The 21731-nt window shown below is 47.1% G+C and overlaps 2 protein-coding genes across 5 annotated transcripts in view; one reads left to right on the top strand and one right to left on the bottom strand.

The window, feature by feature from the left end:
• The first annotated feature begins 1097 nt into the window (after positions 1 to 1097).
• Positions 1098 to 20343, top strand: OGG1 (8-oxoguanine DNA glycosylase). Of its 3 annotated transcripts, none has more exons than XM_080992929.1 (7): positions 1098 to 1402; positions 4135 to 4508; positions 6395 to 6574; positions 8429 to 8610; positions 10038 to 10185; positions 15659 to 15708; positions 17414 to 20343. In XM_080992929.1, the coding sequence occupies exons 1-7, from the start codon at positions 1149 to 1151 to the stop codon at positions 17519 to 17521; spliced, it is 1296 nt and encodes a 431-aa protein (XP_080849055.1). In that variant the 5' UTR covers positions 1098 to 1148; the 3' UTR covers positions 17522 to 20343. The 3 variants fall into 3 exon arrangements, with proteins under 3 accessions (XP_080849055.1, XP_080849056.1, XP_080849057.1); XM_080992930.1 differs by lacking the exon at positions 1098 to 1402 and adding an exon at positions 1968 to 2023; XM_080992931.1 differs by lacking the exon at positions 1098 to 1402 and adding an exon at positions 3224 to 3264.
• Positions 19704 to 21731, bottom strand: part of CAMK1 (calcium/calmodulin dependent protein kinase I) — a 43987-nt gene continuing 41959 nt past the window's right edge. For both annotated transcript variants that reach the window (XM_080993092.1, XM_080993093.1), the window contains one exon: positions 19704 to 21402. In XM_080993092.1, the coding sequence (XP_080849218.1) occupies positions 21338 to 21402 (65 nt within the window). In that variant the 3' untranslated portion in view covers positions 19704 to 21337. The remainder of the gene's footprint in view (positions 21403 to 21731) is intronic.

The following is a 21731-nucleotide window of genomic DNA, read 5'->3' as shown; positions in this document are numbered from 1 at the left end:
GAGATGATAATGATTATCTCCACTGCAGGACTTTAATTTACAGTGGTGCCCCGCAAGATGAATGCCTCGCAAGACGAAAAACTCGCTAGACGAAAGAGTTTTCCGTTTTTTGAGTCGTTCCGCAAGACGAATTTCCCTATGGGCTTGCTTCGCAAGACGAAACGTCTTGCAAATTCTTGCGAGTTTGTTTCCTTTTTCTTAAAGCCGCTAAGCCGTTAATAGCCGCTAAGCCGTTAATAGCTGCTAAGCCGCTAATAGCTGTGCTTCGCAAGACGAAAAAACCGCAAGACGAAGAAACTCGCGGAATGGATTAATTTCATCTTGCGAGGCACCACTGTAATAGAATGTATTGAATGCGGTGTGGGACGTGGGTGACGCTGTGGCGAATAGGTCGGCGGTTCGAACCCCGGTGACGGGGTGAGCTCCCTTTGCTCAGTCCCAGCTTCTGCCAACCTAGCAGTTCGAAAGCACGTCAAAGTGCAAGTAGATAAATAGGTACCACTCCAGCGGGAAGGTAAACGGCGTTTCCGTGTGCTGCTCTGGTTTGCCAGAAGCGGCTTAGTCATGCTGGCCACATGACCCGGAAGCTGTACGCCGGCTCCCTCGGCCAATAAAGTGAGATGAGCGCCGCAACCCCAGAGTCGGCCATGACTGGACCTAATGGTCAGGGGTCCCTTTACCTTTACCTACTGAATGGGGTAAGCAGAGAAAGGACTTCCCCAATCATCTGTCCATGTTGTGGCCATATGGATAAAAGATACAGAAAGTACTATCTCAAACTACAGATAAATAGATATAGTGTAACAGGTAGAGTGTAATGTCTATAGGTATTACTATAGGTATTAGATATGTGTATAGTGTTGAACTGGGCGGGGAGGTGTGTGAAAAAAGCAACCTCCCCTCCCTTCCATTTTGTGGCCGTTTCTCCTGAGAGGCCTAGCTCGCGGCGCCCGCCCAACTCCCAGGCGCAGGAACGGGGCGCCTCCCGGGCCAGTACTTCCGCCCACTCGAGCCACAGAGTATACCCCAGCGGCCTAGAGCGGGCAACGCCGGAGCTCCGTCTACCCCTGCGCGATCCCTCCTCCGAACTCGGCGGAGAGCGAGGGGGGCGGTGAGGTGGGGGGGGGAGGGAAACCAACAACAACTCTATGGTGATTTTGCGGGCTTCTTCGGAGCTGCTCTGGTCTGGCGCTCGGCTGCAGCTGCAACAACGGCGGCGGCAGGAGCAGCATCTCCGCGTCCACCCCGAAGGCGGCGGCAGCTGCTGCAGCAGCAGCAGAAGGAGGAACGGCATGGACTCCCGCCCGGCCCCGCTGCCTCGCGCTACCCCCTGGCGCTCCCTGCCTTGCCCGCGCGCCCAACTCCGCCTCGACCTGGTGCTCTGTGGCGGGCAGACCTTCCGGTTAGTTGCGCCCCCTGGCGGCTCCCGAGCGCGGAATGGCAGCCTTGCTAAGAAAGGGTGTCCCGTCCCCCCCCGTCCCCCTCTTGCTCCCTCCCTTGTATTATTATCTCCAAGGTGCCCCTCTCTCGCTGCCCCCCCTCCCCTGCTCGCCCTCTCTCGGGTTGCCACCTTCTCTCTTTCTGCAAGGCTCTTGTGCAGTGCAGTCTTTTTTCTCTCTCGTTGGCATGGAGATGGCAATGAAGCTGCGCGTCCGAAAGGCACAAAAAAAGCCTCCATATATGTATAAATATGGCCAGCTCTGCCCTCTTGCCGATGGCCCTGCATTGCGCTTTCAGCAAAGCACCATTGTGTCTCCCCCACGGAACCTCAAGATCACCTGCAAATTTCTATGCATCCTAGCCACGGGCTTGCAAAGGATGGGTTGCTTACTTATTATGGCAACAGCTCTTTTTTTAATAATTCGGGAGAGAGAATCCGCTTTGGAAAAAGGGACACTTCTTTAGACTGGCGGGCTACAGCACATTTCTAACCAGGGCTGTTTTTTCCTAGAAAAGGGTGCCGGAACTCACTATGAACGGAAATGAATGGCGCCCACCTGAGAGGTGTCGGAACTGAGCTCCTGTGAGTTCCCCCTGGGAAAAAAGCCCTGATTCTAACAGTGTCTACTCAGAAGTACGACCTATTGAATTCAGTGGGGCTTACTCCCCGGTAGGTGAGGTTAGGATTGCAGCTTTAACTCCTAGTCTTTCCTGCTCCCCACAACCATCTGTGGAAAGCAGCTGTGATCAGCGGTCGTACCTTGGTTTTTGAACAGAATGTGTTCCGGAAGTCCGTTCGATTGGCTTCCAATTGCGCAGGTGTGCCAGAAACAATAGCGGAAGCCGCATCAGATGTTCGGCTTCTGAAAAAATGTTCAGAAACCGGAACACTCACTTCCGGTTTTCAGTCGTTTGGGAGCCGAAATGTATGAGTACCAAGGTGTTCAATAACCAAGGTACGACTATACAGTATATAAAAACTAGGCACCAGGGTTAAACCAGGTTAAACCAGGGTTGCAGTCGCTGAAATGGAATGCCTAGTTGCCATTTGGGGACCAGACAGCTTGAAAGTCATATTTTTCAATACGACTTTTTGCTTCCTGGTGTTCATCTATCTGACTGCACAGATAAAATACCACAGATAAAATTCTACAGGATGTGTTGCTAGTATGTGAAAACCATCAAGATCCAAGGATCCCCAGGCATGCACCTTCATGTGGTGGAAACATCAGGCACCATCCCGGTACCTGAGTGTCTTCGCTTGGTCGCGAGTGGCTGATAGCCAGGTGCAAAATGTGCCTGGCGCCTGGTGAATTTTGAATGCTGGCTGTGATATGTCAGAGGGGTATATCGGTCTGCGTGGCAGAGTGCATGCATTGCTTGAGGAAGGTTGCAAGTTCGAATCTTGCTAGCCATGATGGCTCTGCCCTCCCTCCACTGTGGAAGGCAGTAAGTCACCAAATACTAGTTGTTGGGAATCACAAGTAGGAACAGTGCTCTTGTGGGCTTCCAGCGGACACCTGGCTGTTAGTGGCAGCCTCCAACTCAGATGACTCTGAAAGAGGATTAGACAAATGCATGGAGGAGAGGGCTATCAGCGGCTACTAGCTACAGTGGAAATGTTCTACCTCCATTGTCGGGCAGTAATGCTTCTGAATATCAGTTGGTGGAAACCACAGGAGGGGAGAGTGCTTCTCAGCTCCTACTTGCCTATTTCCCCCAGGCGTCTGTTTGGCCACAGTGTGAACAGGATCCTGGACTAGATAGGCCTTTGGCCTGATCCAACAGGCCTCTTGTTATGTTTTTATCCTCCAGCATCTCCAGGTAGGGAAACTGTGAACCGTTTGTGAAACTGTGGGAAGCTACTGCCTACCACTACAGAGCCAGATGGTCTCAGTACGTAGCTTCCAAAAGTCTGCATTATTGATCAATAGTGTTTTGATTCAGTTCTTTTAAAAAAACCACAGACATCCTGCTTCTAATCAAATGCACGACTTCAGAAAGTAGAATAAGCAAATCTTTCTCGGTTCTTTGAATTCCTTTGTGAAGGATCACAGGACCCCAGAACATCACCCGTCTAGGATGTTTTTATACCTTTGGGCTGCTACAGAACTGGGAGGATACAATGCTGAATAGAAAGTTAATAAGGGAGCCATTTTTTTGCAGTTTGGGGGGACGCATTTGATGTCAGAAGAGTGTGCATGTGAAACAAGGTGTCGTGTACAGTGGTACCTCAGGTTACAGACGCTTCAGGTTACAGATGCTTCAGGTTACAGACGCTTCAGGTTACAGACGCTTCAGGTTACAGACGCTTCAGGTTACAGACTCCACTAACCCAGAAATAGTACCTCGGGTTAAGAACTTTGCTTCAGGATGAGAACAGAAGTCGCGCGGCAGCAGGAGTCCCCATTAGCTAAAGTGGTGCTTCAGGTTAAGAACAGTTTCAGGTTAAGAACGGACCTCCAGAACGAATTAAGTTCTTAACCTGAGGTACCACTGTAGTTGGTGGAAGGGTACTGTGGGATAGTGTACCATAGCTGTGGCTGTGAGGTGGTGACGGGCCTTGTGACTCCAAAGATACAGGTCTTGCCACCTTCTGGAGCATAAAGGGAAAGGTGAAGGAAGGCCTAGGTTAGCTTCTCCAAACTGCAGTTGGTCTGTCCCTGCTGCTAATAAGCCTTGCGTTCCTCTCAGGTGGTCCGAAACCAGCCCTGGCTACTGGACTGGTGTGTTGGCAGGCCGTGTCTGGACCCTCACCCAGTCAGAAGAACAGCTCTGGTACACGCTTCATGAAGAGGAGAAGGAGGATGGCAGCAGAGAAGAAGACAGCCTCTCTGAGCCACCGCTGAAGAAAGGCAGGAAGCAGGCACAGCCCGAAGCCATCCGCGCTGGTACCAGCGAGCGCCCGGGCGGCCATTTGTCAGGAGAGCTGGTCCGGGGAACGGATGGGCTGACTCCCTCGCAGATCCTCCAGGATTATTTCCAGCTGCACGTCAACTTGTCGGCGTTGTACCAGGGCTGGTCCTATGTGGACTCTCACTTCCGAGAAGTGGCCATCAAGTTCCCAGGTAGGTGAGGTTCAGGGTAGCATTGCAACTTGATTAGCTGTGATGGCACGAGCGAAGGATAACTTATGTGATGGAAGAGAGAGATGAGAGGGGGCAGTTTTCCCAGTTAGTTCACCAGCACATCTCAGGAGATGGAGGTAGGTGGCCTGGGTCTTTTTGCTGTTTCCTTTACCTGGGACTAGGAATGCGGGTGGCTTGCCGATCAGAAGGTCGGTGGTTCAAATCCCCGCGACGGGGTGAGCTCCCGTTGCTCGGTCCCTGCTCCTGCTCACCTAGCAGTTCGAAAGCACGCCAGTGCAAGTAGATAAATAGGTACCACTCTGGCGGGAAGGTAAATGGCGTTTCTGTGCACTGCTCTGGTTCGCCAGAAGCGGCTTAGTCATGCTGGCCACACGCCCCGGAAGCTGTATGCTGGCTCCCTCGGCCAATAAAGCAAGATGAGCGCCGCAACCCCAGAGTCGGCCACGACTGGACCTAATGGTCAGGGGTCCCTTTACCTTTACCTTACCTGGGGCTAATAGAGCTACGTCAGGATTGCATCGCACGGTACCAAATGCACACATAGTCACACAGAAGCAGGTGTGAGGCTTGGACTCACAGTCATTTTAGCTTCATTTCCCCCTTCTTATTTTAAGGGAATAACATGTCTTGTCCTTCTGGCTGCAGCAAGGTCTTTGGATACATGCAGACAAGCAATGCTAAAGAGGGGATCTATTGTTCTGATTGCTATATGTAGCCCTAGTGTTTGCAACGACGGCTTTCTACTGCTGCATTTGAAAAGTCCAGAAATCTGCTGCAAAGTCAAATCTGTCCAGCACCAAAAAAAAAAAGTTAACTCGCATAACCTGTATTAATAATGCCAACTAGGTACATTTGCTCAGTTTGCTAATTTGAGAGTCTTGTGCTTTTAATGGAAGACTGGGAGGAGGTCCTGGATTCCTGTTTCAGGCCAACAAACCACAAGCCAACTTGGTCTCTTTTTCCCTCTCCGCAAGGTTTATGCCTCTTGTATTTCACAATATGTTGCCTACATGTCTTCAACCCTAGTTTGCTGCCTCAGGGACTAGAAACTTGGGGGGAGGGTTTAAAACACACTGTATCTGATAATGAATTTGACAGGGTTGCTGAGTGCATACAGCCCTTAGCCACCGAGAGCCATCAGTCTGGGGACACCCTTTTCAGCTTATTTGAAAAGAGAGAGAGAGTGTGTGTGTGTGTGTGTGTGTGTTTCAAGCTCTATCAGTTAGGTGGGTGTTTGTTATAATAAATAAATAAATAAATATTTATTTATTTATACCCCGCCCTTCCCGGTTCAGAAAACCTGGCTCAGGGCGGCTAACAACAAATTTAAAACACTTAATTGATGCAACAAAAACCAGCATAAAATACAGTATAAAACGTGAATAATAAATTCAGAATTCAAAAATCAATTTAGGGGGAAATCCATCCAATAAACATTAGATGATCACCAGGGCTAGCTGGCTGAATTAGTCCTATTTGGGCCAGGGAGGAGACCAGGGGAGAATTAGCTGTGGGATCCCAGAGCAGGTAATCTTCATAAAAAGAGGAGGGGGGAGGGAAGGAAGGGGAATAAAAGATCAGGCTAAGTTCAAATTGAAAGCCAGGCGGAATAGCTCTGTCTTACAGGCCCGATGGAAGGAGGTTAAATCCTGCAGGGCCCTAGTCTCATGGGACAGAGCATTCCACCAGGTCGGAGCCATCACTGAAAAGGCCCTGGCCCTGGTGGAGGATAATCTGACTTCCTTAGGGGCCGGGACCTCTACACTATGATTATTTATGGACCTTATGGTTCTCTGCGGGGCATATCAGGAGAGGCGGTCCCGTAAATACGACCTTGCCTCCCTCCCACCCTCTTATCTTCTCAGGGGTGCGGGTGCTGCGACAGGACCCCGTAGAATGCCTCTTCTCCTTCATCTGCACCTCCAACAACCACTTGTCGCGTATCACGAACATGATCCAGCATCTGTGCCAGGTCTTTGGGCGCCGCCTCTGTCAGCTGGACACCAAGACGTACCACGCATTCCCTTCGCTGCAGGCAATGGCAGGTAAGGATGCTCTTCACGGGTGATCCAAGAGGAATCTGGACTCAAACTGCATGGCGGCTGCTGTCCCTTAACAACTGAGCATGGAATATGGTGAAATGCTATAAAATCTTTGCCTCAAGTAGCTTTTACCCGCTGCCTTTGTTGGTGCTGCTTCTTGAGTATCTGGAACAATGAAAGGCGGCAAATTTATTGACCGCTGCAGAAACTGAGATCGCTAATGTGTGGAATTAGGACGCGGGTGGCGCTGTGGGTTAAACCACAGAGCCTAGGACTTGCCGATCAGAAGGTCGGTGGTTCAAATCCCCGCGACGGGGTGAGCTCCCATTCTCGGTCCCTGCTCCTGCCAACCTAGCAGTTCGAAAGCATGTCAAAGTGCAAGTAGATGAATAGGTACCGCTCCAGCGGGAAGGTTAACAGCATTTCCGCATGCTGCTCTGGTTCGCCAGAAGCGGCTTAGTCATGAGGGCCACATGACCCGGAAGCTGTATGCCGGCTCCCTCAGCCAGTAAAGTGAGATGACCGCCGCAACCCCAGAGTCAGGCACGACTGGACCTAATGGTCAGGGGTCCCTTTACCTTTACCTTAATGTGTGGAATTATCCAAAGGGGGCCTTCTGTGGAGGATTGGCTGGCATTCTTTTGAGAGACTAAAAAGGGAGTGGGTGGTACTATGGTCTAAATCACTGAGCCCCTTGGGCTTGCCGATCGGAAGGTCAGCAGTTCGAATCCCTGTGACGGGGTGAGCTCCCGTTGCTCGGTCCCTGCTCCTGCCAACCTAGCAGTTCGAAAGCACGCCAATGCAGGTAGATAAATAGGTACTGCTGCGGCAGGAAGGTAAATGGCATTTCCATGCGCTCTGGTTCTGTCATAGCGTCCCATTGCGCCAGAAGCGGTTTAGTCCTGCTGGCCACATGACCCGGAAAGCTGTCTGCGGACAAACATCTGCTCCCTTGGCCTAAAAAGCGAGACAAGCACCACACCCCTAGTCGCCTTTGACTGGACGTAACCGTCCAGGGGTCCTTTGCCTTTTTGCCTTAATGTTGATTTAAGCCGGATAAATCTCCTGAGGGTTAGGAAAGGATAGCCTATAACAAATTCCAGCTGGATACACGGAATTAATTTTGTTTGTTTATTTGTGTTTTATTGAGAGTATTACAGTGAGTTAAAGTAAATAAGACAGAAAAGAGAAGAGAAAAAGAAAAAAATACATTGAAAGCATTTAAAAAAACAGGGGAAAAACAATAACAAAATAACAAAAATATATAATTAAGGTTGCAGACCTATGTAGTATATATGTAAATAGATAAACTTATTGTTTCCCTCAAGCATACGTTGGTTCATCAGTCATTATGGTGTCGATAAATAGGTTCCAAAGATACAAGGGATTAATATACAGTGGTACCTCGGGTTACATACACTTCAGGTTACATACGCTTCAGGTTACGGACTCCGCTAACCAGAAATAGTACCTCGGGTTAAGAACTTTGCTTCAGGATGAGAACAGAAATCGTGCTCTGGTGGCGTGGCAGCAGCAGGAGGCCCCATTAGCTAAAGTGGTGCTTCAGGTTAAGAACAGTTTCAGGTTAAGAACGGACCTCCGGAACCAATTAAGTACTTAACCCGAGGTACCACTGTATTTGTTTTTGGGATGTGGAGCATGCGTGTTACAGTGGCATTGCTTCGTAGCTGACCTGTAAGCTGTGTGCTCATCTTTTAGAGGACTGGTTAATGGACCAATGTTGTGTTAGCCATTTCTTTTAGGAAATAATAATGGCTGCCGGAGATGTGTCTTTCTCTAGACGACCGTAGCGTTTCTTCAAAAGGCTGCCATCCTTCTTTGGGTGTCCTGTTGCAGGAGCAGACACAGAAGCCCGGCTGCGGGACCTTGGCTTCGGATATCGGGCAAGGTTTGTTAGCGAGAGTGCCCGCGCTGTTCTGAAGACGCTTGGTGGTGCTGCCGGCTTGCAGCAGTTGAGAGCCGTTCCTTATGAACAGGCTCGACACGCCTTGTGTACACTGCCTGGAGTGGGAGCCAAGGTGAGTACAAATTAGGCGCCTTATCCCTCTGTTGTTATTGCCCACCTAGCGCCTCCGTTAACATCTTTTGGGTACCAGGTAAAGACTTGGGGTTTCCCCTGCAATATGATGTTGTTTAGTTACTAAGTGTGCTACCAAAGGTTCCTGTGGCTTGTTTCATTCTGCTTTTATGGTGTATTGTATTTTTACGTTTTCAATGCGTTGTAGGTCAATTGGAGACCTTCATGTAACAAGCAAACTAACAAGTTTGAAGATGGTGTTGATAATTTTAACAATAGTTGTATTTTATTTTATTGTTCTTTCCGAATGTTGTTCCTGATTTGTGTTATAGTAAGGTAGGAGAGCTGGGGGCAGAACCACACATCTGGCAACCAATGTGCCCCTTTGGTTTCACATAATACATGGGTAGATGAGCCTAAAAAGCCCAGGATGCAAATTTTTCACAGCCCTCTAGCAGCTATGGTGGCTCATTTACCAGAAGTAATGTATTTAGCGTTAATTCTGGAAGTGTATAAGTAGTAATAATAATAATAATAATAATAATAATAATAATTTATTATTTATACCCCGCCCATCTGGCTGGGCTTCCCCAGGCACTCTGGGCAGCTTCCAACAAAATATTAAAATACAGTAATGCACCAAGCATTAAAAGCTTCCCTAAACAGGGCTGCCTTCAGATGTCTTCTAAAAGTCTGGTAGTTGTTCTTCTCTTTGACATCTGGTGGGAGGGCATTCCACAGGGTGGGTGCCACTACTGAGAAGGCCCTCTGCCTGGTTCCCTGTAACCTCACTTCTCGCAGTGAGGGAGCCGCCAGAAGGCCCTCGGAGCTGGACCTCAGTGTCCAGGCTGAATAATGGGGGTGGAGACGCTCCTTCAGATATACTGGATTCTGACCAAACTAAGCCTCCCAGAGTTGAATATTAATGTATTTGAAATTTGCTTCTCATTCTTGTACTGATGTATTAAAATGATAGGCCTTTAGGATGCCTCATTTTGCTGATTAAAGGGGAAGAGAATTAAGGTTTTATGGCCATATTTGGGGGAGTCGTACTGAGGTATATTTTGGCATTGGTTGCCAGCTGTGAAATATATTGGTATTATATTCAAGCTCTTCTACCCCACTTATTACTGCTGGTTCTTGCTGTGTGCTAATGTTGTTACATGGTTTTCAATTTATTATGAATGACACATTGTGAATTTGTACGCTGGGGAACACCTTGGGCCGGTTTGATCCTAAAAGGCAGCTTACAACATTTTGAAGAGCGTGAACGAATTAATACATAAATATGGCACAAGGGCTGTAGCGTGGTAGGGCAGGGGACTGCTTGAACTTTGACACACGGCTGCCTGTTTGTAGCTGTGTGTCCTCCAGCAACGCAAACAAGGGCCGCTACCGTGGTGTAATTTTCTTCGCTTCCCTTTGCAGGTGGCCGACTGCGTGTGTCTCATGTCTCTGGACAAGGCAGAGGCCGTGCCGGTGGACACCCATATATGGCAGGTTGCCAAGCGGTACTACGGCCAGGAGCTCGGCATGGGAGCCCGCAGTGTGACTGAGCGGGTGCACCGAGAGATCGGTGAGGGCCAGTGAGGTCAGGTGCCTGCCTCTTGTGAACCCTTCCTGGATTCGGTTCAGCATGCAACCTCAGACTTGCATTCTGCATTGGGACCCTTGCCACTGTGGGTGGTGCTGTGGTCTAAACCACTGAACCTAGGGCTTGCTGACTGGAAGGTCGGCAGTTCGAATCCCCGCGACAGAGTGAGCTCCCGTTGCTCTGTCCCAGCTCCTGCCAACCTACAGTTTGTTTTTTTTTTTAAAGCAATTTATTAAATTTTACAATAAAAATAGACATGATAAACAATGTAACATCGATCTTGACATATTTTCACATTTTCTTTGGACTTCCTCACATCTCCCGCTCCCATTTTCATCGTTGAAACATTTTGTCAGCAATTTATCATCTTATTTAAATTCTTATATCCCTTCTATATTTCATAATCATATAATTCTCAAAAGGAGCTAAATTTTCACAGTCTTACTTATTTTCTTAAAAACTTCTAAATTTAGTGGTGCTCAGTTGTTTTAGTCTAGCATCTTATTTAGCATTCACTCAAATTACAATACTTTTGTAAATAGTTCTTAAATTTCTTCCAATCCTCCTCAGTCCTCTCTTCTCCCAGGTCACGAATTCTGCCAGTCATTTCAGCCAGTTCCATGTAGTCTATCAGTTGTATCTGCCATTCTTCCAGTGTGGGTAGATCTTGAGTTTTCCAATGTTTTGCGAGAAGTATCCTTGCTGCTGTTGTTGCATACATAAAAAATGTCTGGTCCTTCTTTGCCACCCCTTGGCCGACAATACCCAAAAGGAAAGCCTCTGGTTTCTTAGTGAAGGTATATTTAAATACCTTTTTCAGTTCATTATAAATCATTTCCCAGAACGCCTTCACTTTAGGGCAAGTCCACCAGAGGTGGAAGAACGTTCCCTCGCACTCTTTGCATTTCCAACACTTATTATCAGACAGGTGGTAAATTTTAGCAAGTTTGACTGGGGTCATATACCATCTATAAATCATTTTCATTACATTTTCTTTCAGGGCGTTACATGCAGTAAATTTCAATCCATTACTCCACAACCTCTCCCAGTCCTCAAACATGATATTATGCCCAATGTCCTGTGCCCACCTTATCATAGCCGATTTAACCGTTTCGTCTTGTGTATTCCATTTCAACAGCAAGTTATACATCCTTGAAAGTACCTTAATCTTTGGTTCTAACAATTCTGTTTCTAGTTTCGATTTCTCCACCTGGAACCCTAGTTTCTTATCATTTTTAAAAACTTCTTTAATCTGAGCGTAATGTAACCAATCTCGCACTTTGTCTTTCATTTTCTCCAGACTCTGCAATTTCCAATTGTCTCCATCCTTTTCTAGTATTTCCCAATATTTTGGCCATTTAGCCTCCATATTGGGTCTTTTTCGGGCCTTGGCTTCCAAAGGTGAAAGCCACCTTGGTGTTTTATTTTCCAGCAAGTCTTTATATTTTGACCAGACATTAAACAATGATTTTCTGACAATATGGTTCTTAAAGGCCTTGTTTGCTTTAACCTTGTCATACCATAAATATGCATGCCATCCAAAGGTATTGTTAAACCCTTCCAAATCTAACACATCAGTGTCTTCAAGAAGTAGCCAGTCTTTTAGCCAGCAAAACGCTGCGGCTTCGTAATACAACTTTAAGTCTGGCAGGGCAAAGCCCCCTCTTTGTTTTGCATCGGTTAATATCTTAAACTTAATTCTGGGCTTTTTGCCCTGCCAGACAAACTTGGAAATGTCTCTCTGCCACTTCTGAAAGCACTCCGTTTTGTCCAAAACCTGAAGTGTTTGAAATAAGAACAACATCCTTGGCAATACATTCATCTTGATAGCAGCAATTCGGCCTTTGACCAACTATCTAAGTCTCTCTTAATTTCTGTCCAACATTTTTCATAATTGTCCTTAAATAGACTTAGATTTTTTTGCTGTTATGTTTACCCCTAGGTATTTTACTTTTTTAACCACATTGAGTTCCATCTCATTCTGAAACCGTTCTGACTCTGTATTAGTCAAGTTTTTCCCCAGAACCTTAGTTTTCTGTTTATTTAATTTAAATCCAGCCACCCGACCAAAGTCATTAATCAGTTGTAATACTCTTTTCGTACTGGGCTCTGGCTTCTGCAAGGTCAAAACCAGGTCATCTGCAAAAGCTTTTAATTTATATTGTTTCTGACCGACCTGAATTCCTTCCACCAACTGATCCCTTCTAATCATGTTCAATAGCACTTCCAGAACCGAAATAAATAACAAAGGGGAAATAGGGCAACCTTGTCGTGTCCCTTTTTCAATTTTAAACTCTTCCGTAACCACATTATTAACTATCAGTTTAGCTTTCTGTTCTGAATATATCGCCTCAATCCCATTCTCAAAACCCCGTCCCACTCCCATCTCTTTTAAATTTCCCATCATAAATTTCCAGGAGATATTGTCAAAGGCCTTCTCCGCATCTATAAAAATTAAAACTGCTTTTGTATTTATATCTGTTTGCAAAAGTTCCAAAATGTCAATAATGTTCCTTGTATTAGCAAACAGATGTCTTCCTGGGAGAAAGCCAGCCTGGTCCTTATGAATTACTTCATTTAAAACTTTTTTAAATCTATTTGCCAAAATGTCTGCAAATATTTTGTAATCCACATTTAAAAGAGAGATGGGACGGTAGTTCTTAAGTTGTGTCTTTTCAGCTTCCGACTTTGGTATTAATGTGATAAACGCTTCCTTCCACGACTCCGGTGCCCTCCTCCCCTCCATAATTTCATTGCTGACCTCCATCAAAGGTTGTATCAAATAGTCTTTCAATGTCTTATAGTACTTGGAGGTCAGCCCATCTGGTCCTGGAGATTTGCCAAGTTGCATGTTCTGGATAGCTTGTTCGATCTCCTGTCGTGTTATTTTAGAATTCAGGATTGTCCTATTTTCTTGTGACAATTTAGATAATCCGTTTTTTGCCAAAAATTGTTTAATCTCAACATCATCTTGCGGCCCTTGGGTGTATAATTTTTTGAAGTATCTCTGGAAACACTTTCTAACGTCCACTGGATTCTGGATGTTTTTTCCATCAACCTCTAAGTTTGTAACAGTATTTAATCTTTGTCTTCTCTTCAACTGCCAAGCTAGCAGTTTTCCACATTTATTCGCCGACTCAAACGTTTTTTGTTTCATTAATTTAACCTTCCATTCAATTTCCTGATTTATCAATTTAGAATATTGTGTTTGATAAAGTTTAATTTCTCTCAGAGTTGGCTGTGACTTCGGATTCACTCTTAATTTCTTCTCTAATTCTTTTATTTTATCCAAGATCTTATCTTTTTTCTCATTTTGTGTTCTTTTCTTCACTGCATTCTGTTGTATCAAGAATCCCCTCATTACAGCTTTGCTTGCGTCCCAGATTATTCTTTTTTCCACCATATTATTCATGTTTATCTCAAAATAGTCCTTCAAAACTTTTTGGGCCTTCTTGGTAATTTCCTGATCTCTAAACAAATTGTCATTCATCTTCCATCTAAAGGATCCAGTTGGTAATAGTGTCATATCCATCTTTACTGCATTGTGGTCGGAGCAGGTCTTTGGGCAGATTTCTACTTTTCTGACCTTAGGTGCCAGGCCTCTGGAAATCCATATTTGGTCGATTCTTGTCCAGGTCAGTTGGGCTTCAGAAAAGAATGTTCCCTCTCTTTCTAGTGGGTTCTTTGTCCTCCAAATGTCAATCAAGTCCATATTGTCAATCATTTCAAAAAAGGTTTTAGGTAGTCTGCCGTCTTTTGTAACATTTTGACTTTGTGACTTGTCCATGTTAGTTGATACGACCCCATTCATATCTCCCATCATTATGATGTTGTTGTAGTCTAGATAGTCCAGCATTGTCTCCTGCAACTTCTTGTAAAATTCCGATTTCCCTTCATTAGGTGCATAAATTCCTAATATCAGCAGTTTCTCTCCTTGATATTGTATCTCAATAGCCAAAATTCTTCCATGTTCATCTTTAAATAGAAATTTAGGTGACAGGCTCTCTTTTGCATATATCACTACGCCTCTCTTCTTAACTTTGTCCGAAGATACAAATTCCTGGCCCAATCTTTTATTTATTAACACTTTTCTGTGGAGCCTCGTCACATGTGTTTCTTGTAAACACTGCCAACCTACAGTTTGAAAGCACACCAGTGCAAGTAGATAAATAGGTACCGCTGCAGCGGGAAGGTAAACGGCGTTTCCGTGCGCTCTGGCTTCCGTCACATTGTCTCATTGCGCCGGAAGCGGTTTAGTCCTGCTGGCCACATGACCCGGAAAACTGTCTGTGGACAAACGCCAGCTCCCTTGGACTGAAAGCAAGATGACCGCCGCAACCTCATATTCTCCTTTGACTGGACTTAACCGTCCAGGGGTGCTTTACCTTTAGGTCCCACTGCTTGCTGCTGTATACTGCCGGCATAACTTTAAAACAAGGTGACGATGACAAAGTGGGCAGCAATGCCAACTCCTTCAGAAAAGCACCAGAAAATACACAATTTGCTTGCTCGAGGCTTGCAGAGGCTCCATCAAATAGAGGGGTTAATGGTTTGCTGAAATGCCACTCAACTGTGGCTGCTCAGTTGCAGCTTCTCAAACTCACTCTTGCCTTCCTCCCAAAAAGCAGGGGGCAGCAGAGCCCTTTAAGTTATAGAACAAGTTAGAACCAATCATTGCCAATTGCTACAAGGGCTCACCATGGTTTGTCAGGGAACTCCTCTCCTAATAATAATAATAATAAAATTTTATTTATATCCTGCCCTCCCCAGCAGAAGCGGGGCTCAGAGCAGCTAACAACAATAAAAGTAACACAGCATTCTAAAATTAATTCATTTTAAAATCAATTCAAAATCAAATTAATGGCAACCATTGGGCTAGAGTTCTGTGAGGATTACCAGAGGAGGGGGTCAGACTGTGCCTTGGCCAAAGGCCTGGTGGAACAGCTCTGTCTTGCAGGCCCTGTGGAAAGATGTCAAGTCCCGCAGAGACAGAGCGTTCCACCCGATCGGAGCCACAGCTGAAAAAGCCCTGGCTCTGGTTGAGGCCAGCCTAACCTCCCTGTGGCCCGGGACCTCCAAGATATTTTTGTGTGAAGACCGTAAGGTCCTCCGTGGGACATACAAGGAGAGGCGGTAAAGAGATTAGGGCTCTAATCTTCAGAATGGGGGTGGGAACATCCGCATAGATAGGAAGCATTCTGGCCAATGTGAGCCAAGGAAGAGACATCACCGTGTTTTGGCGGTAAAACACCTGCTTTGAGTGCAGAAAGTCCCATGTTTTATCCAATCCTGGAGAGGCAGGGCAGACAGTACGCAGCTAGATGCACCCAATGGGTCTTGCTTGGTATAAGGGAGCTTCCTTTGAAGAACTGGTTGTGTTAATCCACTCCCTTGTCAAGGCACCTTGTTGCCTTCCAACTCACTAAGGCTGCCCTCTTGACTGCTCTGCTTTCAGGGAACTTTTTCCGGAGCCTGTGGGGACCATATGCTGGATGGGCACAAGCGGTGAGTAAATGAGTGGAAAATCCTCTTCTTTTTCTTCTGCGGCTTTGTGCAAGGCCGTGTGTGAGAAGGGAACGCACAAGAACAGCTAGATCGTCCAACTGCAGGAATCGGCTTGAGGGTAAAGTAATTCAGAATTGTAAGAATCTTAGCTTTCAGTGATTTTTTTTGTTAAGGGCATCTGAATGAATGGCCAGTGTCTGGGGATTATCTCAGAAGCAGAAACAGTTAAGTAAATCTGATCCAGCTTTTCTTGCCACAGCGACTTGTAGGGGAATATTTACTTCATCTAGGCCAGGGGTCTGCAAACTTACCGCGCCTCGGGCCGGTGTCTCCAGTGCCGATCACACGGCGGGGGAGGGAGTGCCCATATGCATGTGCATATGCTATTTCCGGCGCATTTCCAGGTTGGAGGAGCACCAAAAATAGCTTGTGTGGATGTGAACGGGCCTCCTCCGACCCGGATGTGTACTGGAAATAACGCTTGTGCATGCGCAAATAACACTTGCACATGCGCACAAGCTGTTTCCAGTGCTCCTCCGACCTGGAAGTAGGCAGCCGCGCAGCTGTTGTGGACGGCGGGGGTGGCTGCGGGCCAGATAAACGAGTCCCTCGGGCCTTAGTTTGGGGACCCCTGTTCTGGACTATGTTAAAACATAAGAAGAGACTGGCTGGACCAGACCCAAAGTCCACCTGGTTTAGCGTCTTCCTTCCCGTAATGGCCAACCAGGTGCTCCCAGGAAGCTCGCAAGCAGGGCTTGGAGGCAATAGCTTTCCCCACTCCTCCCCAGCACTGGTGGAGGAAGAGGGGTGCAGGAGGAGCACACCGCCCCTGGCGGCGCGATCCCAGTGGGGTGCCGTTGCGGCTGCCCCCCCTGCCCGCACTGGGTGCCATGTCCCCGCAGGTGGCATGCCACACCCCTGGGATGCGCGCCAGCCCCTTCCCTTCCTGCTCTCCTCCTCCCCCCCCCCCCGTGCCAGAGCAAGAAGCTCCGCCACTGCTCCCCAGTCGTTGCAATTTTTGTGGAATATTTCCTCTGAACATTAGCCAACATGGAGAACAGCCATTGACAACTGGGACCAGCAAGTTTTTGCTGTTCCAGGTCCCTCTCCCCGCATGTCACCTTCTTCCCGACTCTTCTCTGCCTCCTCTATTCCTCACTTTCCCCACCTCCTCCTTTCACTTCGGATGCAAAGTTGTCTTTTCCCTTTTATCCATTCGTGCGCAGCCTGCTTTTCCTGCTGGGAGAGATGCGGTGGCTGTCTCTTTTTCCTGTCCAAGGATTCTCTGGAGCCTGCAGTGGTCATCCCTCGGTTTTGTGGCAGTATGTTCTCCAAATTAATTAACATGTTGTGTGAAGAATTTTCTTCTTTCAGTCTGTATATACAGACAAAATAATACACAGCCCAGTAGATGCTAATCTAAGGTATTCTTACCTGCCCTGTTTTAAACTGGTCTGAATGGTGTATTTGCGAACACCGCCTTTTTGCCTCTAGGCCTGTTTTTGTTTTGTCTTGGCCTCGGTGTAAAATTGCCAATTTGTGTATAATTGACATTTGCTTCTTCTGACACAGCTGGCAAAATTCTTACCTGGCTCACACAGAAACCTGCTTCCTCCTTTCTTGGGGGGGCCTATTTCCAAACCACCTTTCGTAAACATTTGTCCCCCCCCCCCCCCAATTCTGACTCTCTGCCCTCCTTCTCCAGGTTCTTTTTTGCGCTGATCTACGAAAGTACCAGGAGTCTTCCGATCCGGATGCTAAGCACCGCTGTGTCAAAGTTGCCAGGAGCACCCTTTCCACCTTGACGTCGTAACCTCTCCCACAGCCTCCTGTTTTGTGTGCCTGGCTTGGGCAAGTAAGAAAAACCATTTCCTCTACAGGGCTGGAGATGCACAGGAACATCCACACTGAGAACAGGGGCTACCAGAGAGAGGCTGGCAGCCTGGTGTGCTGTGGAGCTCTCTTAGTTAAACTGCTGTTGTCTTTTTCCACCAGGGGTCTCCTGTGGTGGTTGTAAGCTTGATGTGTAACCGCAATGTATTATAGAATAGAATCCTCTTTTTTTGTTTTGTTTTGTTCCTGTGGCTTTGGTCATTTGCTTTGGCTTTGGGGTACAGTATTAAGTGTGGCGTAGGCCAGTTTCTCAATTCAGGCCAATTCAGAGTCCCTCCTTATCAGAACCAAGGTCTTGGTTCTATAGACCTAGACCTAGGGGTTACCTCACTTCAAAAAGTATTTCTACACCTGTGTGACAGGTAGACTTGAAGGCCAGCTGCTGAGGGCTGGAGTCTCATCGATATCTGTGATCTTGTTGACATTGGGTGGGGAGCTAGCTGGTGGCTGTTTCCCCAGATCCCACCATGCTTAGCAATTTCGGTGGGCCCTATTAAACTTTAATCTAGATGTGGTTTAAAAGTTAGGCTAGAGTGTCCTTTGAAATGAGAAGATTTTAAGCCGTGTGTGCGCGAAAGGGAGCAGAGGTCACGCTTTTAACTCCACGGCGCTCTCATTTTGTACGTAACTTGTAAATGTACATGTTTGTATATACATACATACAACGGTGTCTTTGTGCATGTGCCCTGCGACAGCAAAACCCTTGCCGCTGGTTGGGTTAAGGAATTCCCACTGCTTGCCAGACATCAGTTTGTGCAGCAAAATACACTTTCACTCTGCTGGGCCCGAGGAACAAGTTTGTAATGAACTCAAGTCACCTTGCTTTCAGAGGGACCAAGGCTGAAATTGCAGACATGCTTACCCAGGAGTAAGCCCCATTGAACCCAGTGGGATTTACTTCTGAGTAGAGGCATACAATTGTGTGGCTCATTGGGACCAGTTTTAGTTGAGCTGGGGTTATTGTGTTTTGCTGGTGATTAGCTTTCTAGGGAGAGGACTAGCCACCCGCTGTCAAGGTGGGGATAGCAGAGAACACCAGGTTGTTTGCTGGTATTCCAGACACTAAAAATGGCTGCCATTTGGGCCGAAGCCCAGCCCAAGAAGCTCCCCTCTTGCCTCCCTTCTGGTTTCATGTTATATTCCCCGTTCCAGCCGCTGAAGAAGTACCTTCTGGCCTTGAAAAGCAGGCCGTCTTCCCACTCCCAACATATATGCATCCATAAACATCTACCAACACATTCACCCCTCTGGCTTTTGCATCAACATAAGTCTCGCATCTGAAGGAACGTTTGTCTTGTTTATTTAACAGGCCCCAGTTGAGTTTTCTTCCTTTATTCTAGTCTGGGCTTTTAATTCACCTCATTTTTTTCTGCTCAGTGAACCTAAAACCTCTTGTTCTATTAAATATTATCATCCCTTTTCTCTTCCTTCTTCCACTAATATGAAATGTTGTTCCTAAATACATTCACTGCAGCTCAATATGTTCTCTCTTTTATCATCTTTGTTTTTCTTTCTGAAGTGTCCTTTTCCCTCAATTTTTTTCGTTTGTTTGTTTGTTTTGGTAACACATCCTCCATTTTTATAGTGGAGTTTAAAATTATATTTTGTAACCTGTACCGTGAGAATGCTCTATGGTCAGAGCTAAGCCCTTTAAAATCCCGCTGATTCCACTGGGAGAGACTTAAGCGTGCTTGTTTCTTCCCCATCAAAATCCATAGGATTTGAAAAGCTGGCTCACGGGCCTGTTTTTGTTTTTTTGTTTTTAATCATCCTGCGATTTGACCTACCGTTCCCTATACCACCCCCTGCCTTTTTTGTCTTGACTATTTCTAGATTGTAAGCTGCTTTGGGCAGAGCCCTATTTATTTCTACCCTTTTATAAAGTGCTTAGCTGACTTCGAGGTGCTGTAACGATAACAATAAACAAGTTGTGTCCTCCTAAAACTCTCCTAGCCTTCTTTCACTTTCAGAAACAGATCTAGACACTGCCGGGTGGGTGCAGTGCCCTCCCTCGGTTGGTTGCTGCGTGAGGGGGCACCAGCGGCAGCTCCCTTCTTTTCCCCCACCCCTTTGCCCGCAGATAGGGTAGATGAAGACATGTGCGCTTTCTTCCTTTTTAATACAAGAACAAGCAACAAAATAGAAACTTCGAGTTAGAAAGTCCTCTTGAACCAAGAGAGTGCAGAGACAGAGAGAACATGGGCGCAAAATGTGGAGCTGTGAGCGTCAAGAGCAGGCAGAAGAGCAAGAGGGAAAGGGGACCAAGGTCTTCAACCTGGTGCTTCCCCAAACGTCGTTGGAGAACATTGACTACAGAACTCCCATGACCCCCTAGACATTGGCTGTGTTGGATGGGAGTTGTCGTCCAAAACATCTGGAAGGCACCAGGTTGGGGAAGTCTGGACTCTATACACAGTGGGAAGAATCCTGGTTCTGCCAGTTGGGTGGTGCAAAGGCCAGCTTGGATGCAGACAGACCCAGCGCTTCAAGGGCTGCCTTAGTGGGAGCGTCGTCTACGGTGTGAACTTCCCTTTTTGGCAACTGGCGTTGCAAACGGCCCAACAAGCCGAATCCTGCATCGGCGAGTTGCTTCCCGTGCCGAAACGATGTTTCAACAACTGCTCAATCTTGCCTTCCCCCTTCTACTCCAGACAGGCTGCCCCAACGTTCAGCATTGTTTTAGAAAAACAAGAGGCATACGTGTATCTCTGCAAGCGCGCTCCTTCTTCCCTGACACCCCGCCCCCCCGCAAAAAGAAAAATACAAAACACAAAGCATTTTAAAAACAGCTGCAGGGTTGCTCTGGAGGCCGATGGTATAGTATGGGCCATAGGCAGTAACTGACAAAGTACCCAAACACACTTCCCTTTTCCCCATAGTTCAACTGGAACCATACGGAAAGTCAGCTAATCTGTTTCTCTCCCACCTACACCTGGGTATGTATATATTTAAAAACGTACATCTGTGTCAATGGTAGCTGTGGTTCTATCAAACCACCACTCTTAAAAAATGACGTGTCCTCGCCCACCAGACGATTGAAACAGCCTTTCAATCTAGCTTCACGTTTCTCGATAGCGGAAATGCACTTATTGGGAGGCGCGCCTCAAGATCAAATTGTGAAGGGTCCACAAGCAAGCTTTTGTTTTCCTTCGTGACATGATTAGGGTGATCTAGAGTTAGGCTTGCTCTTTGTGAACCTGCTTGTTGGCTGGAGGTGATATGATTTGAGTGGAGGACTTGGTTAGGGTTTTTTATGGGGGGGGGGGGGTTGAGGCATCCTCAAGCTCCACAGCTGCTGCAAAGGGCCTGAGCAGGCCACTGTATGGTCTTTCCTAGGCAAGACCACACGATTGGGCAAGGAGGTGGACGACATTGTCAGCTTGGGTAGGGAGTCAGCAGAGGGCACAGACAGAGCTGGCTGGCTGCGGCCAGCGTTTGGCTGCTCTGTGTTAGAGAGAGAAGAAGAAGAAAAAGAAGAAGAAGAAGCATCTCCAGGGAAGTGTGTGGCTTATGAAGGATCAGGCCCCATGTCCAAGTTCAGGAGGGCGTGGCTTAGCAAGGGAAGCTTTCCCTGCAGTGGGGCTCAGCCACACTTAATTGGGAGAGGTGTGGGGCAGTCCCAGACCCTTCCCTGGCTCCACTTGTGGTAGCACAGCAGAGTGGGGCTTTGGCCACCCGCCCCACAGTGGGTTGATCCTGGCACCGCCATCTGTGTCCTCTGTCCACTGGGGAACGTTCAGTCCCGCATCTGACGGTGAGAACCATTCCCCAAGGATTCCTCGCTGCTACTGGAAGCTGAGCCTGCCGAAGAGAAAAGGGACTGTCAGGACTGGGCTAACTGGTACTACAAGCACAACACAACCAACACAACACAACAAACACAGCACAAAGTCAGCAAGGCAAATCTGCCTAGCCACTGTCTTCTGGGCAGGATACTACAAAGGATAGGCTTTTGCACTAGGTTATATATAGCACCTTAATACTTTTGTGTTTACAGGGAATCCCAGCTGTGAGCAAAGCCTCATTTTTCAGCAGTCGTAAAGGGAATCCCTAACAGACCATGTCTAAGTTGCTACTGCCATGCCACCCAAATGGTTTCTCATTGACTCTGGCCAAACTGCAAGGTGAAG

Source organism: Podarcis pityusensis (genome assembly GCF_964106645.2).
Source record: "Podarcis pityusensis genome assembly, chromosome: 2".
In the NCBI taxonomy this organism is placed as follows: Eukaryota; Metazoa; Chordata; class Lepidosauria; order Squamata; family Lacertidae; genus Podarcis; species Podarcis pityusensis.
Note: the sequence above shows the minus strand (reverse complement) of the source record. Positions and strands in the feature narration are given on the sequence as shown.